This window comes from Chiloscyllium plagiosum, unplaced genomic scaffold (assembly GCF_037043375.1).
Source record: "Chiloscyllium plagiosum isolate Xiang-an unplaced genomic scaffold, Cpla_swu_hap1 HiC_scaffold_35, whole genome shotgun sequence".
In the NCBI taxonomy this organism is placed as follows: Eukaryota; Metazoa; Chordata; class Chondrichthyes; order Orectolobiformes; family Hemiscylliidae; genus Chiloscyllium; species Chiloscyllium plagiosum.
In genome coordinates this window covers 58,479,803-58,500,356 of record NW_028270173.1, presented here as the reverse complement: position 1 = coordinate 58,500,356, position 20,554 = coordinate 58,479,803, and the positions used below count along the sequence as shown (strand labels likewise).

Sequence of the window (20,554 nt, the reverse complement as noted above, 5' to 3'; positions counted from 1 at the left end):
TGGTGGGTGCATGGAATGCATTGTGAGTAGTGGTAGTAGACTTATTTTAGGGACATTTAAGCGATCCTTGGATAAGCACATGGATGATAGTAAAATGAAAGGTATGTAGCTTAGTTTGATCTTAGAATAGGATAAAATGTCAGCACAATATCAGGGGCCGAAGAACCTGTACTGTTCTATGTTCTATCAGTGTGGGATGTGTATCCTCAGATTTGCTTGACAGAAGATCAGAAGAGGAAGACCCACAGCATCCAAGACAGTGACAATGTGCAGAGGTGATATCAGCAATTACACATGACAGGCACAGAGAAGGGGATAGGTTTTAGAATGACCTGGTGTTAGGAAGGACCCTTTGTCTCAGGGAATGAAGTGGTGTATGTTTTGTATTCTGACTGCCCTGTCTTGATCAAATGTTGCTTCTGTTTATGTTCAACTTCCCTCAGCTCCAGTTTATACAGATCAACATTCACCTCCTCTCGATAGTCTTCCTGGGCTGTTCTAGTCTATTCACTCCTCCTGATTCACCTCCTGGGTCATCCCAGTCCATATCTTGCTTCAGAGTCATGTTGTTCAGTATGCAGTACTCTAGCATGATTGTGATCATTCTCTCTCTCTAGTGAACATGTTACCTCCCCAAAGTTTGGGAGAAGATTTGTATCTCGGGTGCTCGTTTGTTGTGGTTCTGTTCGCCGAGCTGGAAATTTGTGTTGCAGACATTTCGTCCCCTGTCTAGGTGACATCCTCAGTGCTTGGGAGCCTCCTGTGAAATGCTTCTGTGATGTTTCCTCCGGCATTTATAGTGATTTGTATCTGCCGCTTCCGGTTGTCAGTTCCAGCTGTCCGCTGTAGTGGCCGGTATATTGGGTCCAGGCCGATGTGTTTGTTGATTGAATCAGTGGATGAGTGCCATGCCTCTAGGAATTCCCTGGCTGTTCTCTGTTTGGCTTGTCCGATAATAGTAGTGTTGTCCCAGTCGAACCCGCCCCGGTCCCTGAAATATTTCTTCAACATCCCACTCGCCTCTCACTGTGAACTGCCTCAGAGAGACATAGCATGAATTAACAACACCTCCTCCTCAATGTGATCCGTGATCTTGTGACTTCAGGCACAGAAGGACAGGGTGGACCTTTTCCCCAATCAGCTGACCATCAGTTCCATCGCCTCCTCTGAATATGGGAAGGATGCCTGAATTCCTGACTATGAAAGCATTATGGGATGATCCAGTGTGAATGGATTCACATGGAGTATTCTCAGATGGCTATTACACGTGACTTGATTGAAGGGAATTGCTTTCTGTTCAGGGAGCTCTGTGACTCTCCTCAGGTAACCTTCAATACCATATGAGAACAATCAATCACTTCCTTGCGAAAGCAGCATGTAAACTGGAATCATCAATATGGATCACAGTAGCAGAGTGGCTCAGTGGCTAGCACTGCTGTCTCAGAGCATCAGGGACCCGTGTTTGATCTCAGTATTGGGTGACTATTTTGAATTTGCTCTTCAGAGGGTCGGTGCAGACTCTATGGGCCAAATGGCTTCTTTCTACACTGTAGGGATTTTATAAGTGTAATATGACTGACTGTTGATATTCAACCATCCAAAAACCTGAGTGTAATTTGAAGATCAGATAACATCAGAGGAACTCGCCATTCCTGTTATTCCTGTCTGGAGAAGTAGTCATTCCTGTGGTTAGCAGAGTCATACAACACGCAAACAAACCCTTTAGTCCAACTAGTCAAGTTGACCATATTCCCAAACTAAACTAGTTCCATCTGCCTGCATTTAGCCCATATCCCTCAATACCTTTTCTATTCATGTACTTATCCAAATGTCTTTTTAATTTTGTACCTGCATCCACCACTTCCTGTTAAAGATCACAAACGTTCAATTTTCATGCAGCAGAACTTAAATATAAAGTTCTCAACGTGGTTTTAGTCAGTTAATGCTGATTAAACCAATGTAAACTCTCAGTCACAATCTATGGTCTTTGTTGCCTATTTGTCAAGGGGTTTTACAAAAGCCAATTTTTAAAAAAATCGAATTGACCAATTACAGCAGTTTTATTTAAAGGTTAAAACATAATGTCTTCACTCATTTCACGACATATTTGTGTTCAAACAAATTGTAGATGATTTTTGTACAGGGAGCTTCGAGCCAAAGAAAACTTTTGTGCAGACCCAACAAGAACTTTAATGCATTGTCATGAAATAATCCATCTGGAGTAGGTCTCGAACCTTCAAACTTATTCTCTGAGTCAGAAGAGTCCCGCTCCAGGAGTTGAGCACAAAACTTCTTGTCTGGGATTAAGGGGTGGAAGAGATTACAGGAATAGGGAGAAGTATGACTGGAGGGATTTGAAAACAAATTCAAAATCTTCACTGGAGCCAACCTGGGACAATGGGTTATTCCTTGAGTTTTAATCATGACAGTGTTCAACTTTGCTGAGTGAATGAAAGCAGAATGGTTCATCAGCAGTGCTGACTGAAGACAATCCCTTAAAATGTCCATTCCAGCTGACAGCAGAGATTACACCACCTTTCACAGCTCAGGAACACACAAAGACAACATTGACACCTGCAGCTCTAACTAGTTATCACTTTAATCAAATCAAATCTTTAGGCTGACATTTTACAGAGGGAAAAGGATTCTATATACAGCCTTGGGAGTTAATCCCTTAGATACTGAATCAAATATAACAGTAATACACTGTGGTTAATTTAGCAATCTTATCTCTTGAGTCAGAAGATTGTCGGTTCAAGTCTCACCCCAGAGAATTGAACACTGAGTCTGATGTTCCAGTGTAGTACTGAGGGAATGCTGCATTGTCAGAGATCTTTCAGATGAGTTGTATCAAAACTCTGTGCTCAAGTGGACACTATATTGCAGAAGGGCAGGGGAGCTGTCACCAATGCCCTAGACAAGATGTGTTCTACAATCAATGTCACAAAAACGGATTGTCTGATCATTGTCACATTGCTGCTTTTGGGAGCTTAAATTGTCTGCCATGTTCCAACATAAAAAGTGACTGCATTTTAAATAAGTACTCAATTGTCACTGTCAGTGAAGTGGTTTTTGAATGCATTGAATATATAAATGCAAGTCCTCCTTTCTGAGGAAAATATTATACTTTGTGTAAACTGGAAAGTGTAAATCCTTCTGTGGAGAATATATATCAGCCCACGGTGACATTGCCCAATTATGCAGAGGACTCCTACTGCAGGTTGGGAGAGGATTGAAAGTGTTAAAATTGTGATAGATAGAACCTTTGCTTGACAATAAACCCAAGGGTTATAGAATCAAGACAATAGATAGAGTTAAGTCACAGATTTGACATAATCTAACTGTATGGTGTAATAGATTCAAGAAATTACTCAGTTCCTACATTCCTTAACTTCTTCTTGATTGCTCTCTCCATTCTCATCTCCAAGACCAATTGGTGTCATCCTCTTCAACCTCAGCTGAGCTTCTGACTCCATACCATCTCCATCACAAAAATTCTTTCCCCTTCGTAACATCACCCATTTCCAACAACCCCACTCCCAGATTAGTCCATCTGCTGTTGAAAACCTCATCCACGCAGTTGTTGTTTTGAGACTAGACGAGACCATTCCAAAGCTCTCCTGTCCAGCTTTCTATTTTCCACCGTGCATAAACTTCAGCTCAGCTAAAACTCTGAACTCCCTATCCTAATTTACTCACCTATCACCCCTGGGCTCGCTGACCTATACTCGTTCCCAGTCCCCCAGTGTCTCCAATTTAAAATTCTCATGTTCCAGTACAAATTTCCACATGACCTCGCTCCCTCGTTATCTCTTGTCACCTCTAGACCCTTTTACCTTAGAATTTTCCATAGAAGCATTGCTTATGGAAGTTCTCTCGGCCTCGTGTCCTGCTGATGCACACTACAGATCTCACTGCATTACAGCAATGTAGTGACAGGAACTGCTTTATGGTCTACAAATTTTAATTGAAAATATGTTGTTGGAAAAGCGCAGTAGGTCAGGCAGCATCCAAGGAACAGGAGAATCGACGTTTCAGGCATGAGCCCTTCTTCATTCCTGAAGAAGGGCTCATGCCCGAAACGTCGATTCTCCTGCTCCTTGGATGCTGCCTGACCTGCTGAGCTTTTCCAGCAACACATTTTCAGCTCTGATCTCCAGCATCTGCAGTCCTCACTTTCTCCTACAATTTTTAATTGACTTGCAAAGATCTTTGAATTTTAATTCTTTTTAATGGGGTGTGTGGTCATCCCTCATTGCCCTTGTGAAGATGGTGACTCCTCTCTTGACCCTCTGAAGTCCAAAGTGCTGCAGTCAAACCTTGGTCCTGTCATTTGTAGGAGAATATTACTTGCCACTTGTCAGCTGAAGCCTGAATATTGTCCAGATCTTGCTGCAATTGAATGTGGACTGCTTCAGAATTTAAGGAGTCACTAATAGTGCTGTACATTGTGCAATCATCGGCAAACATCCCCACAATTGACCTTATGATGGCGGGAAGGTTATTGATGAAGCAGCAGAAGATAGTTGGGCCTAGATCACTACTCTGAGGAACTCCTGAAGAGATATCATGGAGCTGAGATGACTGACCTTCAACAACCACGACTAGCTTTCTATGTATCAGGTATGGCTCTAACCACTGGAGAGTTTGGTCCTGGATTCCCATTGATTGCAGTTTTGCTAGGACTCCTTAATGCCACACATGGTCAAATGCAGCCTTGATGTGAAGGGCTGCCACTCTCACCTCACCTCTGGAATTCAGCTCTTTTGTCCATGTTTGAACTAAGGCTGTGATGAGGTCAGGAGCTGAGTGGCCCTGGTGGTACCCAAACTGGGCATCACTGAGCAGGTTATTGCTGAGCAGGTGCTGCCTGATAGCACGGTTGATGACACCTTCCATCACTTTACTGATGATCGAGAGGAGACCGTTGGGGCGGTAACTGGGCGGGTTGGATTTGTGCTGCTTTTATCTTTAGAACGTACTTGAGCAATTTTCCACTTGTCGGATAGATGCCAATGTTCTAACTGTATTGGAACAGCTTGGCTAGAGGAACGGCAAGTTCTGGAGTACAAGTCTTCATACTATTGCTGGAATATTATCAGGCCCTGTAGTTTTTGCAGTATTCATTGTCTCTAGCCATTTCTTGATATCATGTGCTGTGAATTGAATTGGCATGAAAATTGGCATCTGTAATGCTGGGGAGCCACTGGAGGATGCTGAGATGGATCATCCACTCAGCACTTCTGGATGAAGATTGCTGCGAAAGCTTCAGCCTTATCTTTTGCACTGATGTACTGGGCTCTTCCATCATTGAGGATGGAGATATTTGTGGAGCCTCCTCTTCCAATGAGATGTTTAATCACCCACCACTATTCATGACTGAATGTGGCAGGACTGCAGAGCTTAGATCTGAACCATTGATTGTGGGATTGCTTAGCTCTGTCTATCACTTGCTTCTCATGCTACTTAACATGCAAGCAGACTTGTTTGGTGACGTCACCAGGTTGAAACATCATTTTCACGTATGCCTGGTGTTGCTCCTGACACGTCCTCCTACACTCTTCATTGAACCAGGGTTAATTCCCTGGCTTGATGGTAATGGTTGAGTTGAGGATATGCCGGTGTAAGGCTACAGATTATGCTGGAAGACAGAACATAGGACAATACAGCGCAGTACAGACCCTTTGGCCCTTGATGTTGCACTGACCTGTGAAACCGATCTGAAGCCCATCTAACCTACACTATTCCATTATCTTCCATACATTTATCCAATGACCATTTAAATGGCCTTAAAGTTGGCAAGTCTACTACCATTGCAGGCAGGGCATTTCACGCTCCTACTACTGCCTGAGTAAAGAACCTACTTCTGACATCTGTCCTATATCTATCACCCTGTTAGTTTAAAGCTACGTCCCCTCATGCTAGCCATCACCATCTGAGGAAAAAGGCTCTCACTGTCCACCATATCTAATCCTCTGGAATACAACTCTGCTGCAGTTGATGGCCCACAGCACCTCATGGATGCCCAGTCTTGAGATGGCAACATTGCAGGACGGGCCGAGATCGATATATGAAGAAATGAAAACCATAGAATCATAGAATTCCTACAGTGTGGAAACAGGCCATTCGGCCCAACATGTCCACACTGACCTTCTCAATACTGTCCCACCCAGACCCATTTCACTACCCTATTACTCTACATTTTCCCATGACTAATGCACCTAACCTACACACCCCTGAATAATTTGGGCAATTTAGCATGGCCAGTTCTCATTACCTGCACATTTTTGGATTGTGGGAGGAAACCGGAGGACCAAGCAGAATCCCACGCAGACACAGGGAGAATGTGCAAACTCCACACAGACAATCGCCCGAGGTTGGAATAAAACCCATGTCCTGGCACTGTGAGGCAGCGGTGCCAATCACTGAGCCACCGTTTCTCGCCTGGTGAAAAGATCAAGAGTGGTTTGAAAATCTGTTGCAGAGTGGACAATGACATTGCAGCCATCTGTAAACTGTAGAATAGTTACGGTGGTCAGTTTAATTTTGACAGAGGGGGCTGAGGTAATTAGGTTTCCCATTGATACCGTGTTTAATACTAATGGCAACTAATCTTTGATGAGGTGAATACCTACTGTCAGGTAGGTTGTAAATAAAATGGGGACTATCACACATCAAACTAGATTTTGAAGACTTCTGTTTCAGACCTCTCACTCAAGGAAGTTACAGTCATATCCTCATGAAGGACTTGCAGGATTGGGATGTAGTTTCTCTGATATCAAGTCATCATATCACAATCTACAGAGCCCCATGATTTCCTAATTAAATACGCTGGTCACATCGATGAAAATAATAAAGCATTCCTGGTGCCAATCTCATTATTTTTCTTGAATTTGCCTGGCAAAAAAAGACCAAGTCGGAGGTGCCTTAAAAGATCTAAACCCAAGTCAAAGTTCGAAGTGATGTCTGAATCATTCGATCCATTTGGATGCTTGACGTTGCTGGACAGATCGTTGATTTGTTCCATCAGTGATGAGCATCCACCTGGCACCAAGACAAGACAAGGCCCATAGTCCAAGAGGAAGAAGATCAATGGCTGACCCTGAAAACAGCTGACTGAAGAGAGGAATTCAAGGAACAGCTCAAATATGTGACCACGTGGAACAAAGACGATCAGCCTTCATTGCTGGGTAGAACCACCCAAAGTCGCAACTAAAGGAAGTAACATTTCAACAAGATTTTTGGAGACTTCAGGATCATCTACAAACTGAGGTCAAATGGACAAGATTCCCTTCATTCACAAGACAATGTTTCACTTCTTTAGGGTGACAATTCTGACAGTTAATACGAGAAAAATTCAACCATGAATCCACAGGGTCAGCTTTTACCCTCCAGTCTATCCCCAGTGTACTGTGGTATAACGTATCACTGGGTCACACTTGAAGAGAGAGCTGCAATCAAACAACAAAGCCTGCAGTCCATGAGATATTCAAACCGAGGGTTACAAAGGGATTGCTTGAATATATCTTATGATTTGGCAGGAAAATGAATCCTACCCCAGACTTCAGGAATTCAACAAATTATAATAGTACTCAATGGAGAGAGATACCTTGATAGTTTTTGCAGCGTGATGTATTTCTCTCCTCTATAGTGTGTGGTGAATCCTAACACAGATATGTCTGAATCACCTACTTCCTGTGGGTGAGGAAATCCTTCCAGAGACAGAATAACATTTGTGCATGAGCAGGACCTTCTATACTTATTGAAATATTTTCTTTTTGATATTTGGAGAGACGCTGACAGGTTAAGTTGTCTTTTTTGAAACAATGGACTGATGGTGAGAGAGGTTTGAGACAGACAGTGCTTTGGAATGGCAGCTCCCCATATGTGAGCATTGGAGGGTAAACAACAGACAGCTCTCAGTGTGATGGAAGCAGGTAATCTGGCATCAAGTCTGTGTGCAGCCGTCGGTGTATGGTGAGAGAGGAGGAGTAGGTGAAACAATCCTGACACACATCACACTGGAACGGTTTGTCTCCTGTATGTGTTCGCTGATGTTCCAAGAGTTCCAACAACTGTGTGAAAGCTTTATTACAGAACTCACATCGATAGGGTTTCTTTGCTGTAGGAGTGCATTTGTGTTTGCGGAGTATTGATAATCGTGAAAACGATTTGTCACACAACTCACATGTGAATGGTTTTTCCCCTGTGTGAATGCGTTGGTGTGTGTGGAGGTGTGATGACTGTGAGAATGATTCTTTGCATACCTCGCATGTGAATGGTTTCTCCCCTGTGTGAATGCGTTGGTGTCTGCGGAGGGTCGATAAGTTTAAAAACGCTTTATCGCAAACTTCACATCTAAATGGTTTCTCCCCTGTATGAATGCGCTGGTGTTCTCTAAGGTTTGATGGTGTTGAGAATGATTTGTTGCACACATTGCACATATACATTTCTTCTCTGGTGTGGACATGTTGGTGCATGAGGTATTGCGATGAATTTGAGAATGATTTATTGCATAACCGGCATGGGAATGGCTTCTCCCCAGTGTGAATGTGTAGGTGCACGCTAAGGTTTGATAACCGTGAGAATGATTTCTTGCACGCCTGACATGTGAATGGCTTCTCCCCTGTGTGAATGTGTTGGTGTCTGCGAAGGTTTGATGGTCGTGAGAATGATTTGTCACACACCTCACATGTGAACGGCTTCTCCCCTGTGTGAATGAGTTGGTGTCGAAGGAAGTCAGATGAGCACAAGAATGGCTTGTCACACACCTCACAAGTAAATGGTTTATCTTCCATGAGAATTGCATCAATAAATTCATCTTGTGCATTAAGGGATCTTATGAACAGGGGAATCCATGAAGTCCTCCTTACACACCTCACACTTGAGCAGCCGTCACTTGTAACAATGAGTTAGTGGTTCATGAGGCTTGACGAAGGATTGAAGCTCTCACCAACACTTGGAGCCACTCACACTTCTTCTCAGCCTCACCCTGACCAATCACCTACAGCCGAACCTTTAGAAAGGTTGGTTCCGATGGAAGGCTCTATACAACTGACTAGTTTCAGATCTGACAATATGTCAAAGTTCCCCTAACCCAACTGATTTCCAGATGATGGTTTCACTACCCAACCTTCTCCGTGTTGAGCAATGCTGCGAAGGGACTGGATGTCTGCCCACAGTTGTGTAGTTGTTCACTGGGTGATGGTCAGGGTCAATCTGCAGTGTCTATCCTCTCTGTATTCTCTGGTGTCGTACAGTGCAATCCTTCTGTAAAACAGGAAAAGGAAACATAATTTCCTCCAACTCCCTCTCCTCCTTCGCTGAAGGGGCTGTTCACATTACATATTAATGATCTGGATGAAGGGACTGGGGGCATTCTAGCGAAGTTTGCCGATGATACGAAGTTAGGTGGTCAGGCAGGTAGTACTGAGGAAGTGGGGAGGCTGCGGAAGGATCTAGACAGTTTGGGAGAGTGGTCCAGGAAAAGGCTGATGGAATTCAATGTGAGCAAATGCGAGGTCTTGCACTTTGGATAAAAGAATACAAGCATGGACTACTTTCTAAACGGTGAGAAAATTCGTAAAGCCAAAGTACAGAGGGATCTGGGAGTGCTAGTCGAGGATTCTCTAAAGGTAAACATGCAGATTGAGTCCGAGATTAAGAAAGCAAATGCAATGTTGTCAATTATCTCAAGAGGGTTGGAACATAAAAGCACTGTTGTGCGACTGAGACTTTATAAAGCTCTGGTTAGGCCCCGTTTGGAGTACTGTGTCCAGTTTTGGTCCCCTCATCTCAGGAAGGACATACTGGCACTGGAGCGTGTCTAGTGGAGATTCACACGGATGATCCCTGGAATGGTAGGTCTAACATATGAGGAACAGCTGAGGATCCTGGGATTGTATTCATTGGAGTTTAGAAGATTAAGGGGAGATCTAATAGAAACTTACAAAATAATACATGGCTTGGAGAGGGTGGACGCTAGGAAATTGTTTCCGTTAGGCGAGGAGACTTGGACCCGTGGACACAGCCTTAGAATTAGAGGGGGTAAATTCAGAACAGAAATGCGGATACATTTCTTCAACCAGAGAGTGGTGGGCCTGTTGAATTCTGCCACAGAGTGCAGTGGAGGCTGGGACGCTAAATGTCTTCAAGGCAGAAATTGATAAATTCTTGATGTCACAATGAATTAAGGGCTACGGGGAGAATGCGGGTAAGTGGAGTTGAAATGCCCATCAGCCATGATTGAATGGCGGAGTGAACTCGATGGGCCGAATCACCTTACTTCCGCTCCTATGTCTTATGGTCTTATGGACTCCTCAATTAGAGACAGTTCCATACTGAGTGACAAACTCATTTGTTATACACCCTCTGTTTCCAGCAGAGTCACTGGACTGTTTCCAGGAGAGACAACGTGGCTACTTTGTTCCATCTGCCCACAACAATGTTTATCCGGGCAACATTAGGGCACCTATCGGATGGAATATAAAACAGGTTATTAACAGGATACAGAACTTGCTCAAAGGTAGAAGACAGAGGGTGGTGGTGGAAGGTTGTTTTTCAGACTGGAGGCCTGTGACCAGTGGAGTGCCACAAGGATTGGTGCTGGGTCTTCTACCTTTTGTCATTTACATAATTGATTTGGATGTGGGCATAAGAGGTACAGTTAGTAAGTTTGCAGATGACACCAAAATTGGAGGTGTAGTGGACAGCGAAGAGGGTTACGTCAGATTACAACAGGATCTTGACCAGATGGGCCAATGGGCTGAGAAGTGGCAGATGGAGTTTAATTCAGATAAATGAGAGGTGCTGCATTTTGTGAAAGCAAATCTTAGCAGGACGTATACATTTAATGGTAAGGTCTTAGGGAGTGTTGCTGAACAGACCTTGGAGTGCAGATTCATAGCTCCTTGAAAGTGGAGTCGCACGTAGATAGGATAGTGAAGGTGTTTGGTATGCTTTCTTTTATTGGTCAGAGTATTGAGTACAGGGGTTGGGAGGTCATGTTGTGACTGTACAGGACATTGGTTAGGCCACAATTGGAATATTGCATGCAATTCTGGTCTCCTTCCTATCGGAAAGATGTTGTGAAACCTGAAAGGGTTCAGAAAAGATTTACAAGGATGTTGCCAGGGTTGGAGGATTTGAACTATAGGGAGAGGCTGAACAGGCTAGGGCTGTTTTCCCTGGAGCGTCGGAGGCTGAGGGGTTATAGAGGTTTACAAAATTATGAGGGGCATAGATTGGGTAAATAGGCAAAGTCTTTTCTAACCTCAGTGGTGGGAAAGATGCAGGACTCTATTATAAAGGATGAAGTTATGACACATCTGGATAGTAGTAAACAGGATAGGTCAGAGTCAGCATGGATTTATGATGGGGAAATCATGCTTGATCAATCTTCTGGAATTTTTTGAGCATGTAACTCTGAAGATGGACGAGGGAGATCCAGTAGATGTAGTGTACCTGGACTTTCAGAAAGCTTTTGATAAAGTCCCACATTGGAGGTTAGTGAGCAAAATTAGGGTGCATGGTATTGGGGGCAAAGTACTAACTTGGATTGAAAAATGGTTGGCTGACAGGAAACAAAGAGTAGTGATAAACGGCTCCATTTCAGAATGGCAGGCAGTGACCAGTGGGGTACCGCAGGGATCAGTGCTGGGACCGCAGCTTTTTACAATACATGTTAATGATATAGAAGATGGTATTAGTAATAACATTAGCAAATTTGCTGATGATACTAAGCTGGGTGGCAGGGTGAAATGTGATGAGGATGTTAGGAGATTACAGGATGTCCTGGACAGGTTAGGTGAGTGGGCAGATGCATGGCAGATGCAGTTCAATGTGGATAAATGTATGGTTATCCACTTTGGTGGCAAGAACAGGAAGGCAGATTACTACCTAAATGGAACCAATTTAGGTAAAGGGGCAGTACAGAGAGATCTGGGTGTTCTTGTACACCAGTCAATGAGGGTAAGCATGCAGATACAGCAGGTAGTGAAGAAGGCTAATAGCATGCTGGCCTTCATAACAAGAGGGATTGAGTATAGAAGCAAAGAGATTCTTCTGCAGCTGTACAGGGCCCTGGTGAGACCATACCTGGAGTACTGTGTGCAGTTCTGGTCTCCAAATTTGAGAAAAGACATTCTGTCTATTGAGGGAGTGCAGCGTAGCTTCACGAGGTCAATTCCTGGAATGGCGGGATTACCTTACACTGAAAGACTGGAGCGACTGGGCTTGTATACCCTTGAGTTTAGAAGACTGAGAGGGGATCTGATTGAGACATATAAGATTATTAAAGGATTGGACACTCTGGAGGCAGGAAACACGTTTCCGCTGATGGGTGAATGCCGAACCAAAGGACACAGCTTAAAAATACGGGGTAGACCATTTAGGACAGAGATGAGGAGAAATTTCTTCACCCAGAGAGTGGTGGCTGTGTGGAATGCTCTGCCCCAGAGGGCAGTGGAGGCCCAGTCTCTGGATTCATTTAAGAAAGAGTTGGATAGAGCTCTCAAAGGTAGTGGAATCAAGGGTTATGGAGATAAGACAGGAACAGGATACTGATTAAGGATGATCAGCCATGATCATATTGAATGGTGGTGCAGGCTCGAATGGCCTACTCCTGCACCTCTTGTCTATTGTTTCCCTGAGGTTGGGGAGTCCAGAACTAGAGGGCATAGGTTTAGGGTGAGAGCGGAAAGATATAAAAGAGACCTATGGGGCAACGTTTTCACACAGAGGGTGGTACATGTATGGAATGAGCTGCCAGAGGAAGTGGTGGAGGCTGGTACAATTGCAACATTTAAGAGGCATTTGGATGGGTAAATGAAAAGGAAGGCTTTGGAGGGACATGGGCCGGGTGCTGGCAAGTGGGACTAGATTGGGTTGGGATATCTGGTCGGCATAGACGAGTTGGACCGAAGGGTCTGTTTCCATGCTGTACATTTCTATGACGCTATGACTATATGAACTCACTGAGTTCAGTTGTAAGACCATAAGACATAGGAGTGGAAGTAAGACCACTTGGCCCATCGAGTCCACTTTGCCATTCAATCATGGCTGATGGGCATTTCAACACCACTTACCTGCACACTCCCCATATCCCTTAATTCCTTGCGAGATTAAGAATTTATCAATCTTTGCCTTGAAGACATTTAACGTCCTGGCCTCCACTGTGCTCTGTGGCAATGAATTCCACAGGCCCACCATTCTCTGGCTGAAGAAATGTCTCCTCATTTCTCTTTTAAATTGATCCCCTCTAATTCTAAGGCTGTGCCCACGGGTCCCAGTATCCCCACCTGACGGAAACAATTTCCCAATGTCTACCGTTTCTAAGCCATACATTATCTTGTAAGTTTCTTTCAGAACTCCCCTCAACCTTCTAAACTCTAATGAGTACAATCCCAAGATCCTCAGCCATTCATTGTATGTTAGGCCTACCATTCCAGGGATCATCCGTGTGAATCTCCACTGAACACGCTCCAGTATGTCCTTCCTGAGGTGTGGGGCCCAAAACTGAACACTGTATTCCAAATGGGGCCTAACTAGAGCTTTATAAAGTCTCAGTAGCACATCGCTGCTTTTACATTCCAACCCTCTGGAGATAAATGACAACATTACATTTGCTTTCTTAACCACGGACTCAACCTTTAGAGAATCCTGGACTAGCGCTCCCAGATCCCTTTGTACTTTAGCTTTTGAATTTTCTCACCGTTTAGAAAATAGTCCATGCCTGCATTTTTTTTCCCCCAAAGTGCAAGACCTCGCATTTGTTCGTGTTGAATTTCATCAGCCATTTCTTGGACCACTCTCCTAAACTGTCTAAATCTTTCTGCAACCTCCCACCTCCTCAGAATTACCTGCCTGTCCACCTAACTTCATGTCATCGGTAAACTTCGCCAGAATGCCCCAGTTTCTTCATCCAGATCATTAATATATAAAGTGAACAGCTGTGGCCCCAATACTGAACCCTGAGGGACACCACTTGTCACAAGCTCCCATTCCGAAAAAGAACCTTTTATCCCAACTCTCTGCCTTCTGTCAGACAGCCAATCCTCAATCCATGCCAGTAGCTCACCTCGAACACCATGGACCCTCAACCTACTCAGTAGCCTCCCATGAGACACCTTATCAAAAGGCCTTTTCTAATCTAGATAGCTACCATCCACTGGGTTTCCCTGGTCTAAACCTACTCATTACCTTTTCAAAGAATTCTAACAGGATTGTCAGGCACAACCTCCCCTTACTAAATCCATGCTGACTTGTTCTAATCCAGCCCATGCACTTCCAAGAATTTAGAAATCTCATCCTTAACGATGGATTCTAGAATTTTACCTACAACCGAGGTTAGGCTAATCGGCCTATAATTTTCCATCTTTTGTCTTGATCCTTTCTTGAACAAGGAGGTTACAACAGCAATTTTCCAAACATCTAGGACTTTCCCTGACTCCAGTGATTTTTGAAAGATCACCACCAACGCCTCCGCTATTTCCTCAGCCACCTCCCTCAGAACTCTAGGATGTAGCCCATCGGGGCCAGGAAATTTATCAATATTTAGATCTTTTAGCTTTTCTAGACTTTCTCTTTTGTAATAGGTACCATACTCGACTCTGCCCTTTGATTCTCCTTAATTGTTGGGATTTTACTCATGTTTTCCACAGTGAAGACTGACACAAAGTTCTTCAGCTATTTCCTTATCTCCCATCACTAGCCTTCCAGCATCAATTTGGAACAGCTCAATTTCTACTTTTGCCTCTCGTTTGTTTCTTATGTATTGAAAGAAACTTTTACTATCCTTTCTAATATCACAGGCTAGCCTACCTTCATATTTGATCCTTTCCTTCCTCATTTCTCTCTTTGTTATCCTGTTTGTTTTTGTAGTCTTCCCAATCTTCTGATTTCCCAGTGCTCTTGGACACTTTATAGGCTCTCTCTTTTCTGTGATACATTTCCTGGCTTCTTCTGTCAGCCATGGCTGTCTAATTCCCCACCCCTCGGATAACCTTTCTTTTCTTTTGGATGAACCTCTGTACTGTATCCTCGATTACACCCAGAAACTCCTGCCATTGCTGCTCTACTGTCTTCCCCACTAGGCTCTGCTTCCAGTCGATTTTCATCAGTTCCTCTCTCATGCCCTTGTAATTACCTTTATTTAAGTGAAACACCATTACATCTGATTTTGCTTTCTCTCTTTCAAACTGCAGACTGAACTCTACCATAATATGATTGCTGCCTCCCAAATGTTCCCTTACTTTAAGTTCTTTTATAAAGTCTGGCTCATTACATAGCACTCAGTCCAGAATAGTCTGCTTCTTTGTGGGCTCCATCACAATCTGTTCCAAAAAGTCATCCTGCAAGTATTCCTTGAATTCTCTTTCTTTGGATCCACTGGCAACATTATTCATTCAGTTCATTTGCATATTGAAGTCCCCCATGATCACTGTGACCTTGCCTTTCTGACATGCCCTATTTCCTGGTACATCTTGCGCCCCAGTCCTGGCTACCGCTGGGAGGTCTGTACATAGCTCCCATTATGTTTTTTATGCTTTTGTGGTTCCTCAACTCCGCCCACACAGACTCCACATCATCTGACCCTATGTTATTCAGTGCTATCGATTTAATTTCATTCTTAACTAACAAGGCCATCCCATCCCCTCCGCCCACTTCCCTGTGCAAGTTGTAGAAGTGAAAAGCAGTTTTAGTCTTGAATGTGCTCAATGTAAAAACACTCAGGAGAAATGTGAAAAATTTTAAAATCGACATTTTGAAATAGTTCCTGTTTTCCAAAATTATTTGAAGAAAACGGCATGATGACTTAGTGGTTAGCACTGACAGTGCCAGGGACCCGGGTTCGATTCCAGCCTCAGGCTGTGTGGAGTTTGCACATTCTCCCCATGTCTGCATGGGTTTCCTTCGGGTGTTCCAGTTTCCTTCCACAGTCCAAAGATGTGCAGGCTAAGTGAATTGGCCAAGCTAAAAATTGCCCATAGTGCTCAGGGATATATAGGTTAGGTGCATGAGTCAGGAGTAAATGTAGGGGAATGGGGTCTGGCTGGGATACTCTTTGGAGGGTCAGTGTGGGTTTATTGAGCAAAATGGCTGTAGAGATTCTATGAAAACATACTAAGCTTGAAGTTTAGGAAAATATTATTTTCAAGTTGAGGATTCTGAATGACCAAAGAAATTGTTTTAACGTTGATCTAAAAATTCAGTGAGGGATTCCAGGGTTCAGGGCCAAGCAGCCGAAGGCATGACCATCAATAGCGGAAGATAAAAACTGCAGATGCTGCAGAGACTAAAATTTGAGGAGTGAAGAGATGTTCGAAGTTGTCGGATTGAGATTATTGTAAACCTTGTTTCAGGAGTTATCACTTTCACCTAATTCAAAAGGTGTGGGTTTAAGTCCCCCACCAGGATTTTTACACAGAGGCTGATACTCCAGGGCAGTAACGAAGGAGTGCTCTGTCAGAGATGCCATCCTTCAAATGGGATGTTACAGTAGACACTTTCTGCTCTCTCTCGAGGATAGGTACAAAAGATGCCATGGCAATATTCCGAAGAAGAGCAAGGAATTGGAAAAAAAAATTGCATCTTAGAGTCACATTGTGTCAAAGCTTTTTGTCTTGCCCTCATTAGAACATTTTGCAAATAAAAATGTAAAGAGAAAACAACTTGTATTCTGAGATAAGTGTGCTGATTAGTTGACAAGGGACTCTCATTGGTAGAGCAGTTGCTCTAGAAAATGTACCCTACCCAGCAACGTACACTCCCCAGCTGGTACCATGCCCTCAGCCCAGTTAACTGCAAACTTTTGTTTTAAGTTATCAACTAGATCAGTCAAGGCATTGCCCTGAAAAATGAAACAGCAGAGTATGGCTCTACAGTGATGGAGATTCTGCAGGGTCCCCTTGCACAACTCCCAGCTTCACTGGAACAACAACTGTCTGGCAGGCGGAAATTGTGTCTCAAAAGTCTTTGTCAATTGATGGCAATATCCTATTAGTGATGATACAACTCATCTTGCTACTGCATAGTAGCAGCATGGAACAGCTAGCTTCACTTTTTGCTCACACCTTTGATACACCTTACCCTAAAGACCAAATGAGAATATGTATATCTGAGACAGAGGTACAACTAAAACCAATCTCAGGGTATCAAAATAAAGTTCAATGTACAGTTAAGTTAAGAACAGTCAAAGTATATAACAAATATCTCCAAGAACGTCTTAAATCCAAGATTTTCAGTTCTTATTTCCAAACCTTTCGATGATTCTAAAATGAAACACAATCCCATGATTGGTCATGCAAGATGAGATTGAACAGATTAGTAATAGGGTTACTCATTTATTTTGTGCCTCACTAGAGTTTGAAAGTTGCAAATTTCCTCCATTTATCAAAAATGATCCCCTTACACCAGTGCATTGCTTTAATAGATGTCTGCAACATAAAAGGTACCAGTTTGAAACATATCTATACATGGATTCATTTAAGTGGAAGTGGTTTGGCAACGTAACTAATGACACCACCAAACATTTAATACATCTCTCTGACCTTGTACTGTCAGAAAACCAAATGTTTGTCCTTATTTATGGTTTCAAATTCAACGGCTCTTCGTTCTATATCAAATGGAAACAGCTTTTTGTTGTATTTGAACTTGTTCTTTGCTGCCAGCTATCTCTCACAATGAGCATCCACTGAAGATAGTGAATTCTTGAAAGTATGCTTCACTGATCGAGTGCTCATGTTTTGAGAATCTGAATGACTTGCTACATTTTTGCGTTCAATCTGAATGTCTGTCAGAGGTGCAATGCCTCAAGGCCAGCCTGGATATGCAAATCAGTAACACAACGAAGGGTCAGGAATAGTTATCCTTAACAAGGGTGTCATCATTAACAAAATGTATCCCATTTGTAATGACAGGTCCAAATTTGTTTGCATTTGACCTGCTGCTTAGCACGACTGGACAGCCTTACTCGAACACCACAAATGGACATGGTTAGGTTAGGTGAATGGGCCAAAATTTGGCAAATTATGTTTATGTGGATAAATGTGAGATTTTCCAATTTGATCACAGGAATACAAAGGCAACTTATTATCTAAGTAGAGAGAAACTTTAGCGAGCTTTAGTATAGTGGGATCTGGGCGTCCTTGTATATGAATCGCAGAAATCTAGTATGCAGGTACAAGAACAGGGGGCCCATGCAGTCATTTGGGCTCTGCTGACGCCTCAGCTAATTATATGGGCATATGATTGAAAAATGTACAGACCTGTATAAAAATGATAAATTCTGATCTCTGTATGTAAATGTTTACATATGTATGGCATGACCAACTGTACAGACCAAATTATTTTATGAATAAAGTATATTTTTGAAATAAAAAAATCTAGTATGCAGGTACAGCAGGTAATAAGAAAGGCAAATACAATTTTGGTATTTATTGCTCAAGGGACAGAGTATAAAAATAGGCAAGTGTTTTGCAACTGTACAATGCATTGGTGAGATCTCATCTTCAGTCCTGGGTACAGTTTTGGTCCCCCAACGTGGATATAATTGCATTGGGGGAAATTCAGAGAAGGTTCACTCAATTAATTCCAGAGATGAAAGGCTTTTTTTTAATGAGTAGAAATTGAGCGGTTTAGGCTTATACTTACCAGAGTTCAGAGGAATAAGACGGGATTTAATGGAGGTATAAAAGATGTTAAAGTGGGTTGAGAAAGTTTTGTGGGACAATATAGAACAAGAGGTCATAGTTTTAGGATAAGGATGGAAGATTTAGAACAGAGATTAAAGAGGTATTACTTTCCTCAAAGGTTTGTGAATCTCTGGAAATTGCTAACCCACAGTACTATGGGCACTGGGACATTGAGTAAATTTAAGGAGGAGATCAACAGGATTTTAATTAGTAACAGATTGAAGGGGTATGGCAAGCAGTCAGCGAAGTGGACTGAAGCTGAGATGAGGTTAGCCGTGATCATATTAAATAGTGGAGCAGGTTTGAGGGACTGAATTGCCTTCTCCTCCTCCTAGTTCTCATGTACAAGATTTCAGAAGCTGAAGTTGTTTTGAATATCATTTACTTTTAAAATTTACTTGAGTCAACTCTTGGATGAATTGTTCAAAGTTAAACCAGCTTGTTATGACAGGACAACTTATAGGGATCCAAATCCCTCCCAGAGGTGGCTCCTTTCCTGGGATGCTGTTATAATAATTATGCCCTTACATCTCTTTCTCTTCCTCACACCAAGCAGATTCCTCACTGCCATTCATTATACAGCCATCCCAGGAGAAATATGTATTACAATCAAAGCAACCAATATTCAGTCATATCTGATAATCATGTGCAAAGGTTTAAGGTAAGAGGGAAAAGATTTAATAAGGACACAAGGGGTAACTTCTTCATGCAGAGGGTGGTGCGAGGATGGAACAAGCTGGCAGATGAAGTAGAGGAGGCTGATACAATAACAACATTTAAAAGACATCTGGATCGTTATATAAATAGGAAGGGTTTAAGAGTGATATGGGCAAAAGCTGGCAAATGGGACTAGATCAGAATAGGATGTCTGGTCAGCACAGACAAGTTAGACCGAAGGATCTGTTTCTATGCTGGAAGACTGTATCACTAGCTAAAAACATTTTTCAGTCTTAAGTAAAAGCAATGAGCTATCAGGTGATGTGTATGATAGGATTCATCCTTACTGCATTGGTATATGTATGGACAGCCCAAGTCACATTATAGAGACATCCTTTTATGCCTTATCGTACTCACATATGGTTCTGCACAATATTATCTGGTCAAATGGTTAGGTGAGTTGCTAAACCTTTGAGCAAGTTTTCACATAACACAGCAAATGTTTTATTCAGTTTTGGGAAGCTAATACAAGACTAGTACATTGATAGCAATGCAGTGTCCATGTGCTCATTTGAGATTGTTAACCTGTTCACCAATGTACCACTCAAGGAAGGCATCAACATCTGCCCAGCATCACTGCGCAGGTGACACAAAGATATTTAAGAAAGTGTGTTGTGAATAGGAAATAACAAGGTTGCAGACAGATACAGATAGGTTGAGTGAGTGGGCAAAAAATCTAATTGATGGAGTATAATGTGGGAAAATAATACTGTCAGGCAGAATAAAAAAGCAGAATATTACTTAAATGGAGAATTCTGAGGTGCAGAAAGACTTAGTTTTATTCCAGTGCATGAGTCACAAAACATTGATAAGCAAGAATGGCATTTAATTGAGAGGGTTGATGGAATTCTATCTTTTATGACAAGAAGAATTTAACCAGAAAATAAAGATGATATGATTCAGTTATACAGGGGATTGAGGAGACTATATCTGAAATATTGTGTGCAGTTTGGTGTATTTATTAAAGGAGGGATGTAATGCATTGGAGGCAGTTCAGAAATTCATTTACAAGATTGATACATGGAATGGGTGAATTCATAGAATCACACAGTAAAGAATAGGACTTCTGGCCCTTTGAAAATGTACAGACAAAAATATACTAATCTCATTCGTCTTTAGGACTGTTTAGATTTCAGCAAAGGAGA

At 42.6% G+C, this 20,554-nt stretch overlaps 1 protein-coding gene across 1 annotated transcript in view; it reads right to left on the bottom strand.

Moving 5' to 3' along the window:
- Positions 1–4,108: 4,108 nt before the first annotated feature.
- LOC122541623 (uncharacterized) overlaps positions 4,109–20,554 on the bottom strand; it is a 33,697-nt gene continuing 17,251 nt past the window's right edge. The window contains exon 2 of the mRNA XM_087978800.1: positions 4,109–8,791. Coding sequence (XP_087834926.1) covers positions 7,920–8,791 — 872 coding nt within the window. The 3' untranslated portion in view covers positions 4,109–7,919. The remainder of the gene's footprint in view (positions 8,792–20,554) is intronic.